The 18,082-nt window shown below is 33.7% G+C and overlaps 4 protein-coding genes and 1 pseudogene across 6 annotated transcripts; 3 read left to right on the top strand and 2 right to left on the bottom strand.

Moving 5' to 3' along the window:
- Positions 1–3,925: 3,925 nt before the first annotated feature.
- LOC104759469 (putative DEAD-box ATP-dependent RNA helicase 44) lies at positions 3,926–6,016 on the top strand. 2 transcript variants are annotated; one of them, XM_087494015.1, is made up of 2 exons: positions 3,926–5,102; positions 5,182–6,016. In XM_087494015.1, exons 1-2 carry the CDS (start codon positions 3,988–3,990, stop codon positions 5,195–5,197), a joined length of 1,131 nt encoding a protein of 376 aa, XP_087350141.1. In that variant the 5' UTR covers positions 3,926–3,987; the 3' UTR covers positions 5,198–6,016. The 2 variants fall into 2 exon arrangements, with proteins under 2 accessions (XP_087350141.1, XP_019095025.2); XM_019239480.2 differs by having other exon boundaries at positions 3,938–6,016.
- On the bottom strand, positions 5,942–7,138 carry LOC104757154 (cytosolic sulfotransferase 7 pseudogene; annotated as a pseudogene). Its single transcript, XR_015585899.1, has one exon. The product of XR_015585899.1 is annotated as a cytosolic sulfotransferase 7 pseudogene (transcript).
- Positions 7,139–8,465: 1,327 nt separating this feature from the next.
- LOC104759468 (ethylene-responsive transcription factor ERF087) lies at positions 8,466–9,194 on the bottom strand. The gene has a single exon (XM_010482389.2). It carries the CDS (start codon positions 9,192–9,194, stop codon positions 8,466–8,468), a length of 729 nt encoding a protein of 242 aa, XP_010480691.1.
- Positions 9,195–14,540: 5,346 nt separating this feature from the next.
- On the top strand, positions 14,541–15,805 carry LOC104757153 (UPF0426 protein At1g28150, chloroplastic). The gene is made up of 3 exons (XM_010479878.3): positions 14,541–14,804; positions 14,888–15,022; positions 15,436–15,805. The coding sequence occupies exons 1-3, from the start codon at positions 14,727–14,729 to the stop codon at positions 15,616–15,618; spliced, it is 396 nt and encodes a 131-aa protein (XP_010478180.2). The 5' UTR covers positions 14,541–14,726; the 3' UTR covers positions 15,619–15,805.
- A 335-nt stretch (positions 15,806–16,140) lies between these two features.
- On the top strand, positions 16,141–18,049 carry LOC104757152 (uncharacterized). Its single transcript, XM_010479877.3, has 5 exons — positions 16,141–16,587; positions 16,840–17,203; positions 17,300–17,370; positions 17,581–17,679; positions 17,799–18,049. Exons 1-5 carry the CDS (start codon positions 16,375–16,377, stop codon positions 17,895–17,897), a joined length of 846 nt encoding a protein of 281 aa, XP_010478179.1. The 5' UTR covers positions 16,141–16,374; the 3' UTR covers positions 17,898–18,049.
- Positions 18,050–18,082: the final 33 nt, after the last annotated feature.

The raw sequence follows: 18,082 nt of genomic DNA, 5'->3' as shown, positions 1-18,082 counted from the left end.
GTTAGGGACCAATTTTGGTCCCCCAAATTTAATAGTATTATTTTGAAAAGTTCTTATTTTAAGTATGAGCATTGGTGTTTATTTGTATTTGGTCCCCTAAATAAAATAATAATATTTTAAAAGTTACAAAAATTAACATTAACATACAAATTAACATAAATTTAACATTAACATTGTTATAACATTAACATTGACATACAAACACCACTGTCTGTTTCTACCTGTGCACTAGATGATATTGTTACATTTCATACATGCAGCAATGGGAAGGCCTGATCGAGTTGCTGGGCTCGGAATCAAAGATCTCTGGTGGTCTCGACTTTCTTTACAAGTATTAATCATCTCTCACTCTCTTTGCAAATGACTTGTTTTTTTGGTAAAACTCTGCCCCAACATTATTAATCTCCATATATTGCAGGTATAGAGATTTCAAGAGATCACTGAAGCTAGTCCATGATGGAAAAAGTATAGATGCAGCTCATGAAGCCGTGGAGAGACTTGTATCGGTGTGTAGTACAACATCTCTCTCTTAACTCATTTTTTTCTCCTCTGAGTTATTGGAAATTAATGCCATTTGAATGACTGCAGCTAATGAAGAGCCCTTCTACTCCTCAACGATTCTGGCTTCCTCTTCTGCATGATTCAGTAAAGAAACCAAATCTTGTTTTTCTTTTCTTTTCTTTGATTTTCCAACTAGGAGAAAATGCGCAACTAACAGAGTTTTTGTGTGTGCAGTTGATGTTTGTCCCTTAAGCCTATACCACGAGATGTAAAGAATCAGAAAAAGTGTGGTATACCTTCTATTAATAAATCCTTGTTGCATTGCCGGGTCAATCCTCGGTTTCCTTGTATCTATGTTTTGGTGAAAAGGAACGTTAAACTACGGTGCTAGGTAGAGAAACAAATGATGTTTGTTGTGTGCTTTGGAAAAATTCTAACCTGAGGTGTAATCAGTCGTTTTCCATCCACGTTTTCTGGTGCTGACGGGATCAAATGTGGTTTCCTGAGCCAACACAAACCATGTCAGGAGATGAACAACAGTACTTAACTATCTGAAAAAAGGTTAATGTAGTGTATTACTACCTTGAATAGATCTCTGCTTTGGCAGCTCGTTTAGCTTCTTGCTTCTGTTTCAATCAGGGTTAAGCTCAAACATATCGACCAACCTTCCCAAAACCATCAATCATATAATTATATGTGACAGTGTCTGGGATCAAACCTCTAAACTTCATTTCATCAAACAAACCTCTAGCAGCTTCTACACCTCCTTCTTTACACATACAATCTATCATTATGTTGTAAGTAAACACAGTCGGTCTCGCACCAGCACCAATCATGTCTTTAAAAAACCTCTTCACCCCATCAGTCTTCCCTAGTTTGGCAAACCTATGCAATAAACCATTGCAAGACCTGGTTTTTGGGAAAACCTTAAATCTCTTCATCTTAGAGAAACACAAGAAAGCTTCCTCAAGCATTCCTAAATCAATCAAAACACTAAACAAAGCATCAAACACTCCAAAACCAGGAACACACACATTCCTCGTAGATCACAGAAAATCAAAAACATAGCAGTCCGAAGATTCATCAGCCTTCTTAGACAAAACCATCTCTCTAAGGATACTATTAGCATCGTAATACATTCTAGCACAAAACAAAATGTGAGCTACTATACAGTACGATTCTAAGGTGTGCTTAAACCCATCACGGTTCATCGACCATTTGAAGAATTTCAAAACTAATTTCGGGTCTTCTTTCAATTCAACCAGAACCCAAATCGGAGCTGATGTCAAATCAAGAAGCTTTTCGATTCCGGGATCATCCCACAGATCATTCTGAACAACTTTACGGATCCAATCTCTATCGAAATCGTCGGAATAATAAGTAGAAGCACCACCACCGCTTTTGCTAACGAAAGGGTATCAGATGATACAGAGAAAGCTAGTGAACCAAACGAAAGGGCAAGAGATGAAGGACGATTGAGAGGGAGAAGATAGAGGGAAACAGAGAGGGGATTGGATTTGAGAGAGAGAAGAGGACCAAGGGCTTACATGGAGAGGATCGGTTTCGGGAAATCGTCGCCGTCTAGACAGAAGAAAGAAGTCGACAACCTTCTCTCGCGAAATTGTTTTGTTTTAACTCTAACAAAATTCTACTACCAATCACAATAAACCACGTGTCCAAGTGGACGGACGAAAAACGTCCCAAAATAAGAATCGTTGCTTTGATATTAGGCTTTTTTTATTTATTTAAAATCAGAAAAAACCGAGGGACGACCAAAGTGTACGCCGTTGCACATGGTCTTATACCAAGTATAATAGTTTTACCAAAATTGCAAATAGTTCTACTTTTGGGATTTTTTCCATTTAATTAGTTTTACTCACTCTTAAAATTATATTTTTTAGTTTTACAGTTGATTAAAGTCTATTAACATATAATTATGAGTTTTTATGCATTCATATGTTTCAAACCTACAATTCTATAACTTTTTCATCCTAACTTGGTTATTGACATTAAAAGTATAAGGAAACATTTGTTTAGGTTCTTACATAACAACCCAAAATTCATATATTTTTAAAAATTTCATTCTTAGTAAACATTTAAGCATTACTTTTGACGTTTACTAGTACACACATTATTATGTTATCTTTAAAATTATTTTATGGATGTTCAATTCAGTTTTACCAATTTTATCTGTTTTATTTTTGTTATAGCTGTTTTACTTTGTTATGACAGAGCAAATATACACATCAAGGGAAAGGAAAATCAAACATTACTAGATTTTAAAAATAAATTTTACGATAGTTGTGACATAACCAAGAAAATAGTAGTACAAACCAAAAGATCAAACATAAATCAAACAATGATGTTAGGTGCAATTTCATCATCCTTTGAATGTTGCTCAACTGTGACTTTCAACAAACTCAAGCTTCCTGTATATCTTTGTTTTTAACATCAACAAAGTTATATTCGTCACATGTGTCTTGAACATTATACTATATATGTGACATTCACACTTAAAATGTATGTTGACGTTTTCTCCCACTGTATCCTGCCAAAAAAATTCTAAAATAAAATCTCAATTAGTAATACTACTAGTTTTACTGGTTGTACTACATTAATCTGTATTACGAGTTTTACTAGTTATACTACATTTACTAATATTACTAGTTTTACCAATTTTACCCAGTCACGATAACTGAAAATTGAATGGTTTGGGGTTCTAATCTCTACAATTCACAATGATTCAACAGTGAAATTCATTTCTTATCAACTAAATAGCTCAATCGACCCATAACCCATGGTAAATTATCCAATTTGCTAAAGATCTCAAGCAAAATTTAAACGAAATTTCCAAAATTCAAAACCTAACCCTATTCATCAAGAATTTGATTTTTATGTTGAAGAACACACTTGTATTTTGAAGGAAAACTTGATACAACTCGAAAAAGGTGAAGAAACGTTGGTAATGGAAAGTTCTGATGAAAAATGGCCGATGGTGGAGAGCTCTGGTGAAAAACGACGGCAACTGAGGAAGAGAAGAGATTGATTTTTTTTTTTGGTTTTTATTTTTGTTTTGAAAATAAAAATAAAAATAAAATAAAAAGATTGAAAAAGGAAGGAATGGCATTTTGGTCTCAACATGTTTCATTAAATGAGAGATGGGTATGGAGAATAGAGAGAGAGATAAGAGATTTGTAAAAATTTATAGGGGCTTTTAGATGAATTCTCCATGTTACAACATCGAATGCATCCCTTTAACCCAAGTTTGTGTTATGACCAAAAGATATGTTCTGCCTTAATATGGGCTTAGATAACGGGCCTAATGAGTTCAGGCTTTTTTTCCTTCATGTGAAGAATAAATTTCCATTTTTGGAAACTGGAAGGTTTTTATTTTGGTTATAAAATAAAGTAAAACTACAGAAACAAAGACGGTTCTCTTCTCTCTATCTTGTCTCCATCTTCTTCATCGTGAAAAACCCTAAATCGATGAAGCGATCGTTCGAAGGATTCATGCTAACTATGGAGGAGAAGAAGGCTCTCGATTCCACCGTCTCTGAGAAGCCCGTCTTTCTCACCAAAGCTCACAGAGAAGAATTAGCCCTAAAACGCCGCCACGATGAAATCGAGGATCGCGATCGCCGCCTCGACCAGATCACTCGCTCCAACCCCGATAATGGCGATGGAACCCGTTACAGAGATCGAAAACGAGAACGAGGCCGCGACCGTGACAGAAACAGAGAGAGCGATCGTGAGTTTCGTGAACGTGAAGATAAAGCTAGGGTTGAGAAATTAAAAAAGGTAGAGCGTGAGAAGGAGATTAACGCCATGAAAGAGCAATACCTAGGAACCACAAAACCTAAGAAGAGAATCATCATGAAGCCAAGCAAGAAGGTCCGTTTCGATTGGGAGAACACTGAAGATACTTCGAGTGGAGATATGATCAATGCTCTTTACCAAAACCCTCACGAAGCTCAGCTTCTGTTTGGGAGAGGGTTTCGTGCGGGGATTGACCGTCGTGAGCAGAAAAAAAAAGTGGCGTCTAAGCATGATGAAGTAGATAAGCATTGGAGCGAGAAGAAGTTAGAGGAGATGAGTGGAAGAGACTGGCGTATTTTCAAGGAAGATTTTAATATTTCTTACAAAGGATCCAAGATTCCTCATCCATTGAGGAGTTGGGAAGAGAGTAAACTTAGTCCTGAGCTATTGAAAGCTGTGGAAAGAGCTGATTACAAGGAACCTAAACCTATTCAAATGGCAGCTATACCTTTAGGGCTTGAACAACGAGACGTTATAGGCATTGCAGATACTGGTACAGGCAAAACCATGGCTTTTGTTCTGCCAATGTTATCTTACATATCAAGGTTGCCACCAATGAAGGAAGAGAATCAGAGTGAAGGTCCTTACGCTTTAGTTCTGGCTCCTACACGAGAGCTTGCAAAACAGATTAAAGAAGAGACGGCTAAGTTTGCTCGTTATTTGGGGTTTAAAGTGATCTCCATCGCTGGTGGTGAGTCAATTGAGAAACAAGCGTTGAAGCTATCACAAGGATGTGAGATTGTTATTGCTACGCCTGGTAGATTGATAGATTGTCTTGAGAGAAGGTACGTGGTGTTGAACCAATGTAACTATTTGGTTCTTGATGAAGCTGACCATATGATTGACTTGGGTTTTGAGCCACAGGTTGCACAAGTGTTAAACGCAATGCCTTCGAGTAATTTGAAACCAGAGAATGAAGATGAAGAGCTCGAAGAGAAGAAGATTTACAGAACTACGTATATGTTCAGTGCCACAATGTGTCCTGTATTAGAGCGTCTGGCTAGAAAATACTTGCGGAATCCAGTTGCGGTTACTGTCGGAAAATCCACAAAGTTGGTCACTCAACAAGTGATCATGATCAAAGAAACAGAAAAGTTTTCCAAGTTGAAGAAACTGATCGATGAGCTTGGTGATGATAAGTCAGCGATCGTGTTTGTGAATACCAAGATCAAGGTTGATTACATTGTTAAGAATCTAGAAAAGTTAGGAAAGTTTCGTGTGACGACATTGCACGCAGGTAAGTCGCAAGAACAGAGAGATGTCAGCTTAGAAGGATTCATACAAAAGAGATTCAACGTGCTTGTTACAACAGATGTTTTAGGCCGTGGGCTTGATATTCGTGACTTGGCACACGTCATCAACTACGATATGCCTAACACGATAGATACGTATACGCATCGGATTGGACGAACAGGACGAGCAGGGAAGAGCGGTGTTGCGACAACGTTCTTGACTCTTGAGGATAAAGATGTGTTTTACGGTCTGAGGCAGAAGCTTCTTGAGTGTAAAAGTACGGTGCCACCTGAACTTGCGAGACATGAAGCCTCTAAGTTTAAACCAGGAACCGTTCCTAATTGATTCTCTTAATTTTAGGGATATGGTGTTACTGCTACTATCGGAAAACTATACCATAATGATGCTTTGTCATACGCTTTTGCACTTTGGTTTATTACAATGATTTTTCACATACTCTCTTTCACTTTGGTTTTGGTTTCAAAATTATGTTCTCAGTTCAAGAAACTGAATTCGACACAAAGGTAGTAGTAACATAGCAACAAAAGGTACTATGATTAAATAAAGCACAATAAAACCACACATAATTAGAATTTCATATCCGAACCTCGAAACTTCTCCTGGATGATCATGTCAAGTCTCTTCTCCATCACAGGAGTCAGATTATTCTTCGAGTCACCAACTTCACCTTTACGGTAAAAATTCTTGTGAGCAACTCCTCCAGGTGTTCTACCGGTCTTGTTGATCTCCAAATTCTTCAGGTTACTAAATGAGCAAAGATCTAAGATCTCTTCCATGGATCCGCTCTCTTCTTCTTGCAACGTAAAAGGACAATCCAAGAACTCGGCAAGTTTCTTGAGCTGAGCATGAGGCTCTGTTTTCAACTCCTCGTACTTCAAGAAAAGCACATTTTTGGGATATTGTAAGCTTGCTGTCCAATAGCTCAAGATATGTTCCCAAAATGGTCCGTAATAGCTAACTCCAGTGCAAAACGACTCGAACATTGACTCCAACGAGTTTTTCTCTTTTTCAATCTCTTGATTTGCGCACTTGAAATACCAAAACGAAATTAACACGTCTTTCATGTTCCTGCACACGTACACGATCTTACAAGAAGAGTTCTTGAGACCTTCTTTAAGCGTCTGGAAAGGAACGTGAGTCGAGAATAGCCTTGGGGATGATGAGATCTTGGTCAAATCTGGTTTCGAGCTTTGCATGTAAAGTCTGAGCTCGAAGAATGGTACTAGAGTATGAGGATTCTCAAGTAAAAGAGGATGATTATCAGAAGAGTGTTTGGATCTCTCCAGGACAGCGACTGTGAGAGCCTTGAGCCAAGTAGTGCCAGATTTGGGGAACGAAGCAACGATTATGTCCGTGTCTTGTGGCTCGAAATCTCTTTGGAAACTTAGTATTGCTTGCAAAGTTTTGTCGTTGTACCAACATCCTTGGTACTTGAACAGCTTTGTACCCTCGAAATCTACGTCTGAGGGAAGTGATGAGATCAGATTCATGGTTTCTTCGTCGTCTTCTCTCTGCTGGCTCTTTGAGATCTCCTTATCCATTTTGTTTTTTTTGCTTTAAGATGTGTGGTGACTTTTTCGATCACAAAACCTAAACTTATATATACAGTATTGGTTTGTTGCTTGATAACGATGTTTTAACGTCAACGAAGTAGTTAGGAGATTCTCGTCTTTCTTTTACAATAAACGCACTTGTTTATTATTTTTGAAATATACTCCAATTTAAGTAAATGACTTTAGGTGGCAGTCTTTGTGACAATAATGACATTAACATTTCTTTTCTTATAACGACAAAAAAAACTTCATATCAACCGCAACTATATATTATTCGCTTTGGTATCAAAATCACTGTTCTCAATTCAATAAAACCGACTTCGACATCAAAATAGTAACAAAATTATTAAACTTAATTAAGAACAGATGTAATTTGATCAAAGAAAGAACGACAAACTAAACCCTTTTTCAAAAAATAGAAGATATATAACTCAAGTATTCAAATCAGAACCTTGAATATGTTCCTCGTCAGAGGGAAGTGTAGAGATCAAACTTATGTTTTCTTCGTAGTATCCTCTCTGCAGGTTCTTTGGATCTCTTTCTCATCCATATTTTGTTTGTTGATTTAAATTGTGTCGTTTGCTTTTTATTTTAACGCAAAACATAGCCATTTATCGTTGTGTTGCTCGATAACGCTCTTTTGACGTTAATGAAATAATTTAAGCATCTTATTTTATCCAAATGAGCTGTTTATAATGCGGGTAGCGTATAGAAGCTGAACAAATTAAGATATTTAAAACTAGTATTATCCAAATATACTACATCAAGTAAATATAAGGATCAGGGTTCATGTACTTTGAGTAACATACTGTATGTATGTAATATTTTTTCATCGTGGAAATTTTGAATTTTAGGAGATTATGAATAGTCTGAAGAATATTAACTACTAACTTGTAATTTTACAACTGTAAAATATCTACATTAATGGATAATTAAAGTATCCTATTATCTACGAAAATTAATTATCTTATTGTAAACAACTCTTCTATTCTCCTTACGTATAAAATTTTGTATAATTCGAATTAAATATGGGTAGAGCCGGATGACTCGAACCAAATACACAAACCTATTTTGCAGCTACAAGAAGCCATGTTCCGAAACAATAAGAAACTTAAAGCATTCAGTCACACAACCGTAGGCGTTAAGAGAAAGAAAAAGTACTGATCAAGAGAATCTTAAATTCATTTGGTAAACAACAATAACAAAACATGTGATGAATTTTGAGAGAAACATAATTATAAGCGATAGAGAGGAGAGGAGACACTTGACATCTCTCATTCCCGTCCATAATAAAGGCGAGAAGGATAGGGAATATAAACGTGGACAAGGACAAACACAGTATTATTGGTTGAAGAATGTGGAGGATAATGAATCAAACCCTTCTGTTCCACTCTGACCAAGACTGTTTTGATCCACAAAGCCATCGAGCTCAAATGCAAACGTATCGATGTTTGCATGGGCCACATTCCAATAGTTATCGGTCTCCGGAATCGTGAGTTCAGCTCCGAAACAAGTACTTGGAGGAAGAGGTGGAAGCTCATGATCACAATGCTCATCATTACTGTTCATAGATTGATAACCACTTTCACTCTCTTGAGGCCACCCGTTGTATGAAAATTCAATAGAGTTTTGGTTTTGGTTGTTTGACGATGTGTAGAGATTATTGGTGTTGTTGTAACGAGCTTCTGGTTGGCTTGGAGGGTTGAATAACTCGGAAATGAAACGTTGGGATTCATCTGGAGAGATGAATGAAGTTACTGAGGAGCCACGAGGCATGTCGGAGTAGACAAAGTTGGTTCGAGCAGTCAAGCCTCTTATGGACCGTGCGGCTCTATCATAGGCCAGTGCAGCCTCCTCGGCCGTGTCAAAAGTACCTAGCCAGTACCTCTCTTTCGTAGTTGGGTTTCTTATTTCAGCTGCGTATCTTCCCCATGGCCTCCGCCTCACTCCTACATACTTTATTTCTTCATTATGTTGTTGTGGTTGTGGCTGCGGTTGTTGCTGCTTTTGCCTATGACTCTTTTTTGATCTAGAGGACGAACCAGCATTCGAATTACCATTGATCTCCATAATTAATTATATTTTCTCAAACACTCAATATGTGGAATGATAGAGAGATAATTAGAAATGATGGATGTGGTTATGTTTGAAGAATGAATTTGGGTTCGTTTAAATAGATGAGATCACCTTCAGTATGTGACTATGTGTGTGTGTAGGGGCCCTCTCTTTTATTCTAAAGGTCCTTTTGGAATTTTTTTTAAGATACAAAAAAGTGGGTCACATGGAAATGTGCAAAATCAGATGATCATCACCATCTAATCATAAGTGAAAGTGAAATGAGTTAGTGGCTTTTACGATTGGCCCTAGTGAATCATGTAGGACTATGAATGAACCAATCTGCAATGGATTTTTTTTTCTTTTTCGTTTGCTAATCTTTTGTTTCTTTTATTTATTTTCTCTTTAGGCCTGCTATTATTTTTATGGAACGTGAGATTCTTTGTGCCTACTTATCATCACTTGTAGTTGTAATATATGTTTTTGGCTTTCAATTATGAACTTTGATAATATTAAAATCTCCCAATCAACTTACATTTTTTCTTTAAAAAAAAAAATTACAGTTACAATTTTTTTTTTATCAATAAAGAAAGAAAATAATTTTTACAGTATGAAAATTCATTAGTTTATCATTCTAGATCGTAAGTATATTTTTCGTCATCCGAAATCAGCTTATCTTTGTCCAATTGGATATAATTAAATTTGGCGTTGAGGTAAGACTACTTCCTTATCATACAATTGACATTTACTTGACAGTGACACATGCACTACTAGTTACAATTTATCGACAATTTAGTGAGGATATATAAACTCATTTGGCAGACTTGTGACAACATAACTATGATATATTAAACATAATGATTCTCCAACAGATCATAAATAAACATGACAAAGACGTGCATACCTTACAAATACATATTTCCGGCAAAAATCCAGTGTTAATAAACAGCGAAGAATATTGTTGGCAAACCAACGACTAGATTTTTCAGTGACAAACTTGTATTATCAATTGGTATGATGATATGTTAGCAAACAATTTGCACATATCCAAAGCAAGTGTTACATTTGCGGACGTTTTTACCAATAAAACTAATTCTTCATTAATTTATATAAACAACCGTACATATATGCAGCAAAGCAATATTAATAACAAAACTAGGTAATGTCCCGCGCTGGTAGCGTGGGGAATTTTTTTTAATTTTGTTATTTGTTAATATTATGTTTATGTTGTATATGGTGAATTTTAATTCATATTAAACTATTAATAGGTAGGCCTGGAAACTACTACCGATATCCGTATTGGATCCATTTTTCGGTTTGTATCCGTCCCGAAAAAGGTACCCTCAGCTTTAGGGTCGAGTGAAAGATATAATAATTATATTATCCATGAATAATGATCGAGTATTAGATGTTAATTTAATTTTTGAGCGTCTCGTTACCCGTCTCATTACCCGTTTTATTACCCGACTCATAAATACACGTTAATATTTTGTAGAATAATGTTACCAACGTGAGTAAATATTTATGTAAATTTGGATTTGTTTGTTACAAAATAATAGTAGAAAATTTATTAATTATATACATTTTATGAAATCATATATTTAATTTACTTAAGGTCATACTCTGATTTCGACCCGTAGTTGGTACTACTATTTTGGTTTGGTGCAATATCAATTTCGTTAATTATACATTCGGTAAAACCAAAAAAATCTAACAAAACATGTATTGACCCGTGATTTGGTATTATAAATTGATGTGATCGTGTTTAGAGATCTTAATATACCAAATTTACAAATTGAAGTTATTGGTATTACATGTTGTATATTAATTTATAGGTGAAGATTACAATTAGGTTATGTATATTATCAACATTATACACTTAGTATTGTTTATATAGTGAATATTGTGTATAAACAATTAAATTTTAGCCAATTAAATAGTTTGTTATTATTTTCTAAGATTTATGAAACAATAAATAGAGTTTTATTATTTTGTAAACAAATCTAAATTTTTGTTAGTTATTAGAATAATTAAAATATAATAGCATTTTTGTAATATGTCACATCAGAATTGGTTAAATTTTTAACAACATAGCTTAAATAAGTATATAGATATATTTTAATTTTAATAGATATTTGTTATTATTAAATGATTTAGATGTGTAAATATTTAATCTTAGTTTTATAAATAAATTTAAGTTTTATTATTTTTTAAATAGTTTGTTATTGTTTCCTAAGATTTCAAAAACAATAAATAGAATCTGTTTAATTATTTTATTACATGATTTCGTAATAATTTTATTAAATAATTTCGAAATTATTTTATTAATGATTTCTTGTAATCTAATAAATTGATAATTACTATTTTTTTGGATAATCATTTTCAGGTTACAACAAATTAATATTAAAATTCTGTTATTATATTTTGTATTAAAATACAGTGGCATTTTATGTAATATTTTCCATGGAGTAGGGTTATTTGTTTATAGGGTTGCTTAAATAAGTATATAGATTATATTGATATGTTAGTGTTGTAAAGCCGTTACTTGATCACATTTATCACCATATAATTAAAAGAGTAAGAGCATCTCCAATGGTTTTCCCTATTTTTACCTCTAAAATAGAGGAACTCTATAATAGAGGTGACTTTTGCTCCAATGGATACCTCTATTTTTTCTTCTAAAAAAGAATATTCCGTAGAGATTTCTTTTTTATTTTACTATTAATACATTTTACTTATAAAAGTTGCAAACTAACCCATTTATTTTAATATTTGTGAAACTTTCATAAAATTATGATATTATTTAAATTTTTAACATTCATAAATATTATTTAAATATCACATTTATTAAAAGAAATACATTGCATCATATAAAAATAATGTTATTGGTGGATCCAGAAGTAATTTACCAGAATATTAAATAATTAGTCTTTGTTGTATTAAAAATAATGTTATGGCATGAATAAAAACTAAAATATTTAATTTATTTATATTTAATATGATTTTATAAAAAATTTCTTTTGCAAATAATAGTCTCAAATTTTAAAAATGTTTTTCTATACAAAAACCTTCAAAATTTTTCTATACGAAAACCTTTAAAAATTTTAAACCAAAATATTAAAATTAGTCAAATTTAACTTTATAATCAATTATCCTATTAATATACTTCATTAAATTATTATTAAACTATTTAAATATATATTTTATTTATTTTGATTATAAATATAAATGTGTTAAAAGTTCAAGAACCATTTTATAAATAAAAAAGTTCAACTCTATTATAGAGAAAAAAATAGAGTTCCTCTATATATAGAGGAAAAAATAGAGATCTCTATTATAGAGGTAGAAATAAAGATGGGTTAAAGTAGATTTTACCCTAAAATAGAGTTAAAAAGCAAATATAGAGGTGGGTTGGAGATGCTCTTGGAAAACAACTGCAAGAGCTATAAGTGTATAACTATGTTTTTCGAATGTGCCACTTGATCGAATGATGGGCTAATCACATGCTTTACAATACTCATGATTGCAAGGCTTGCAATCTCTCGGATCCAAATGATTATTTTCATTTCGGTATAATCATGATTTATTGGATATTTAACTATATACATGATTTCACGAGGACTAAAAAGAAAGCTATTTATAATCTATATTATAGAAACTTTGCTATAGAAAACTAGTAGTACTATTTGTTATCGTTCTCTTATTTTAACTAGATTAGGCCCCGCGGTACACCGCAGTGCAAATTATTTATAACTAAAACATTTAAATTATAAATTTTATTTGTTAGTTAAATAAATGTTATAATTATATAATAATTTTTTATTTTATGATTTAAAGTTTAAACCATATAATACCGCAATATAATTTGTTTTTTACATAATATTTTTTTAATCAATTTAATTTTGATATGTCTATTCTATGATACAGATAGTGTTAACAAAATAATGAAATGATGTTTTACCCGTGTAACACCAATTTAATGATATTTTAAATTTATGTAAATATCGACAAACCCGTCCCGCTATATAACTCCGTCCCGAGATATTTTAACTCGCACTATATCATCTTAATTTTTTATATTTATTGTCTTGTATTATAAATATTAGCTTGAGTTGCTATGTTAATTATTAAGATTGTAACCATTTACATTTTATAAGATTGGCGCTTCTTATAAAGTTTAAATATTTATTAATACCTAGAATTCTTAAAACGGTTGAATATTTATCATATTTGAAGTTTCGTAAAAGTTTAAATATATTATTAATATTTTAAAGGTCTTTTAACTTTTTAAAAAGTTGAAATACTTATAATATTTAAACTTTATAAATTTGAAACTTCATGAACGTCTAAATATTATTAATATTTTTAACATTTTATAAAGTTTAACTTTCTAAAAAAATATAAATATTTATAATAATTCTACTTTTTATAAAGTATAAATATTTATAATATTTAACTTTTCAAAAATCTTTAATAAAGAATCAGAATAAACCAAACCATTTTTTTATAAAAAGTTTGAATGCCTGATAAATCAAAAATTTTGTATTATGAATCATTTTGGTCTCTTTTAGAGTATGACTCTAAACCATTGCTCAAATTTTTTAGGCGATGTGAGATATTATATCCGTAAATTGAGTAATATATGTCTGTTTTTAAAAATTTGTAAAAAATCACAATTTTTATTAACTAAATGTATTATAGAATAATTCAAGATAATTTAAATATAAATTCAAATAAAAATGAAAAAGAATCATATATATATTTATGTTTAAATGAGGTAGAAAAATTTCCTTATTTTTTAAAATCTTACTTATAATTAATTTGAAATTTTTGGTAACTAATATTAAAGTCAATGCATTAAATGCAAAAACTTTCCAAAAAGTATTTTTGAGCAAAAACTGCTGCAAAAATACTAGTATAGATTCTGTACTGGCGCTTCATATTGACTATTCGAATGCTTTTATGATTAGTCGCATGAACTTGAACATGTTCATTATCGAAGAAACAAAAGTAAACGAGAGATACATCGTATAATAAGTGTATACACATTGTGTATGATTAAATACTTTATGATGTCATAAAATTAAATGTTTATAAGTCTCAAACAAATTAGAAAATGTAACTGTATGAGTGAAGGAACCTTTGGCATTGCAGGGTACCTAACACCAATCATAATCACAAAATCTTATAACCATTGTTCGTTCTTATATGCTAGAATATAATGTTGCACTTACATTTTTTTTTTTAAATCACATAAGAGAAGCAAACTACTAATGTGATTTATGGATTGAAAAATGTCACAAATTTCATCATTGTATACTATAAAGATTGTTAAACAGAAAAATTTAAATCAAAATAATTGTGTAAACCAAAACAAATTATTTCAATCCGAGTAAAATGGGCTAATTCATGTTTTATTGCACGGATAAGACAAGACAACGTCATATAACCCAAATCCACAATTTTTGAGAAATCTCGCAGTGGGTTTGGTTTCAAGTCTCTTGAGATAACTTCAGAGAGCCGAGGGAAGAAGAAAGAGAAGAAGCGATGGGTTTTGTCTTAACAAGTACTTGTCCCCCTTCCTCCTCGATCCTTGTCGTCTCTCAGCTCCACCATCGTCACCAGGTATGTATGTCTTTGTTCTCTGTCTTCTGATTTTGATTGTCTCTAATTAATTAACAAATTCTCTTTTGTGGGTCACAATTCAGTTCTCCGCCGGAGTGAAAAGCTGTGAGCTTTGGCGTCGTCCTCATGAGTTATCTCCTCCGACCCGTAGAACCCTAATTTCGAAACCACGTTGTTTCAATCTCCCTCAAGAACCCATTCTCTCCGAGGCTCTCAAGGTACTCTTTTTTCTTTTCTTTCAACTATTTGTTAATCGGGTTGTTGTGATGCAAATTCATATAATCAGATTACATAATTTGGTTATCTTCATAGTCTTTTAATTATGATGAGTTGTTCCAATTTGTATGCCAATTCCTTGATGTGATTTTGTGTTCTTGATCAGTCCTTGGAGTAGTAGTAGTAGTTAAGTGTTTACATTGTTTGTGTGTGTGTGTTTCCAAAATGGATGATAATATTTGATGCATCTAATCTAATGCTCTGTTATTGCAATGTGTTTGTGTTCTTGATCAATCTTGGAGTAGTAGTAGTTAAGTGTTTACATTGTGTGTATGTGTTTTTATGTGTTGCCAAAATGGATGATGATAATTGATGCAGTCTAGTGCTCTGTTATTGCAATGTGGTTGTTTTGTAGGAGCCAATTGCATTTGTGGGTGGGATGTTTGCTGGACTTTTAAGACTTGATCTAAACGAAGAGCCGCTCAAAGAATGGGTTACTCGAACTGTTGAAGCTTCCGGTATTATGGAAGAGGGAGTTGATGCGGATGGGATGGTCTCCAATGACCAAGAAGCTCCTCAACAGATTGAGATTGAATAAGGCCTGCGTATCTATTAGAATGATATCTCCCTGTCTCTTCTCGTTACACCAAAGTCATTCTTTTACCGCAACTGTGATTTTGGTTCTGCAGTGACCATCTGCGAGGATCTTGTGTAATGTATAACCTTGTGTTCTTTATGTAAAAAGAAACAGAAATCCAAAGAATATAATACTTCATCTTGATATCTATAACGTGTTATGATGTGTCTTGTACCCAACTAGTCAAAACCAAAATCTTGGTTACATAAGGATCCAAAGATGAGTTTATAGGAAGAAACAGGATTCAGTTATTGGAAAATTGGAAATGATGAGATTCAGATTCCATCTCCTTCAAGATAAGATGTTAACAAACATTCTTTGATGGTACTTGAACCAAGATAGTGGTCTTGACAACAAGTAGTAGACTACTTCATCATCTTGATGCTCAAGTGGTATAGATCAGTCGAATCAAATCAAAGCTAACACAACATGGGTTTTGCATTGTCAGAAATATGAGGCTTAAAATCTGACTAAAGAGAGAACACAAAGATTTAACCAATTACTGTGTATCAATCATAAGTGTAGCCTCCTACGATTCACTTATTTCAGTTATTTGTGGCTATATAGTTGAAACTTGAAAGCCCAATTTTTTAAACCAATTCAGCCGAACCACGTCATAAGCAAAACGATACCGTTTAGAAACCTCTGATCTCTCTAACTCTAAGCTATGATGCCAGACCAAACCGGTACGATTACTGTGAATTCAATTTTGTGACTATGGCCTCGCGTTTGTTATCGACGACGACACTCATCACACCGCCGGCTAATCTCTACAAATCGCCGACATATTTCACGGCGAGAGTTGGGGTGAGAAAGGGAAGAAGGGTTAACGTCAGAGCTGTGAGCGATGGTTCACAAGGAGCCGTCGATGGAACTGTTTACAAAGGTGTTTACGGTCCTTGGACCGTTGAGCAATCCGATGTCAAAGAGGTCGCTTCTCTTCTCTCCTTTACGATTCCTGCTCAATTCAAACTAATCTCGTTGCTTTTGGGTTCTTCAAAGTTCAGATTTTGCGATGTGCTTTGTTCCCATTGACATGCAAGTTGAATCCTTTTGATAGTTTTAATACCAATTTGTTCATATTCTCATAATCATATAGTGTAGAGGTTACTATAGAACTTTGTAGTTAAGCCCTGTTCAATGGAAGTGTTTTTGATGATTAACCTTTTGCTGCTATTTCAGGTTGTTCTGTACAGATCAGGACTAGTCACTGCTGCTGCATCTTTTGTGGCTGCCTCTACTGCTGCATTTTTACCAGGAGACTCTTGGTTAAGTGAAATAATCAAGCAAAACCATGATTTGTTTTACTTCGTTGGTGCTAGTGGTTTGGGGCTATCTCTGTTTCTTATTCATATTTATGTTACGGAGATTAAGAGGACTCTTCAAGCTTTATGGGCGCTTGGTTTTGTTGGTTCCTTGGCTACTTATGCAGCCCTTGCTAGACCAGCTGGTGATAACTTGGTTCAGTATGTCGTTGATCATCCTACTGCTGTTTGGTTTGTTGGCCCCCTTTTCGCTTCTCTCACAGGCCTCGTTTTCAAAGAAGGTTTAAAAATCTTGCTTCTCCATTTGAGGATAAACTGCTTTTTTCCTGATATTTGTAAGCATCTCTGATGTTCTTGATTTGCATTTCTGTCTGCAGGACTCTGCTACGGAAAACTAGAAGCTGGCCTTCTTACATTCATCATACCTTCAGTTCTTCTTGGTCATTTGGTAAAGTAGCTTCTTTGATTAAGATATATCCTACTTCAGTTACCTTGAATCAAACTCCTGAGATCAAATAAGAACTTATCAGAAGGCTAATCCAGCTAATAAGCTGCTGCTGCATCATTTCTCTAAAGAGAAAGCTTCACATTTGCTAAAATTGAGGATCTTGGTCTGTGTTTAACTGGCCTGACTTAAATTGGTGTGTTGGATTTGCAGAGTGGTTTGATGAATGATGAGGCAAAACTGGTGTTGCTAGGAACATGGATGGCGCTCTTTCTAGTATTTGCTGGAAGAAAATTCACTCAGCCTATAAAGGTACAGTGTTCCTCATTGAAGATTAGCATATTACAAGCTTTCGTAGAGGTCTTTCTATCTACGAAAGTATCTAAATGTCATAGTACCAATAATCTATCATCTGGTTTGATTTTTTGAAGGATGATATTGGGGATAAATCTGTTTTCACGTTCATGTCTCTTTCGGAAGATGAGAAGAAGGCTTTAGTTACAAGACTAGAGCAAGAAAAGTTGGGTTGATACCCTCAATGATAGCGAAATGTTATAAGCATCATCAAGAACAAGTAAATATCTTGTATCCATTAGATTATATGTACTACTGAGGAGAGATGTAACCATAAACAGTTTGTAGCTTGTGATTACTAGTCTTTATCATGATTTATAAATGACAATGCAAATGTGTTAGGGGTAGATCCAACCTCAAC

The sequence above is a fragment of the Camelina sativa genome, chromosome 17 (genome assembly GCF_030686135.1).
Source record: "Camelina sativa cultivar CO46 ecotype springtype chromosome 17, ASM3068613v1".
Lineage (NCBI taxonomy): Eukaryota > Viridiplantae > Streptophyta > Magnoliopsida > Brassicales > Brassicaceae > Camelina > Camelina sativa.
The sequence above is the reverse complement of the archived record's forward strand: the minus strand, read 5'-3'. Positions and strand labels throughout refer to the sequence as shown.

What these genes read in the sequence shown, in the direction of transcription:
- LOC104757153 (XM_010479878.3), top strand. Translation starts at nt 14,727, where the DNA reads ATGGGTTTTGTCTTAACAAGTACTTGTCCCCCTTCCTCCTCGATCCTT. An exon ending in AGCTCCACCATCGTCACCAG is followed by an intron (nt 14,805 to 14,887) that starts GTATGTATGTCT and finishes GTCACAATTCAG; the next exon opens with TTCTCCGCCGGAGTGAAAAG. An exon ending in TTCTCTCCGAGGCTCTCAAG is followed by an intron (nt 15,023 to 15,435) that starts GTACTCTTTTTT and finishes GTTGTTTTGTAG; the next exon opens with GAGCCAATTGCATTTGTGGG.
- LOC104759468 (XM_010482389.2), bottom strand. Translation starts at nt 9,194, where the DNA reads ATGGAGATCAATGGTAATTCGAATGCTGGTTCGTCCTCTAGATCAAAA.
- LOC104759469 (XM_019239480.2), top strand. Translation starts at nt 3,988, where the DNA reads ATGAAGCGATCGTTCGAAGGATTCATGCTAACTATGGAGGAGAAGAAG.
- LOC104757152 (XM_010479877.3), top strand. Translation starts at nt 16,375, where the DNA reads ATGGCCTCGCGTTTGTTATCGACGACGACACTCATCACACCGCCGGCT. An exon ending in CAGTTCTTCTTGGTCATTTG is followed by an intron (nt 17,371 to 17,580) that starts GTAAAGTAGCTT and finishes TTGGATTTGCAG; the next exon opens with AGTGGTTTGATGAATGATGA. An exon ending in AATTCACTCAGCCTATAAAG is followed by an intron (nt 17,680 to 17,798) that starts GTACAGTGTTCC and finishes GATTTTTTGAAG; the next exon opens with GATGATATTGGGGATAAATC.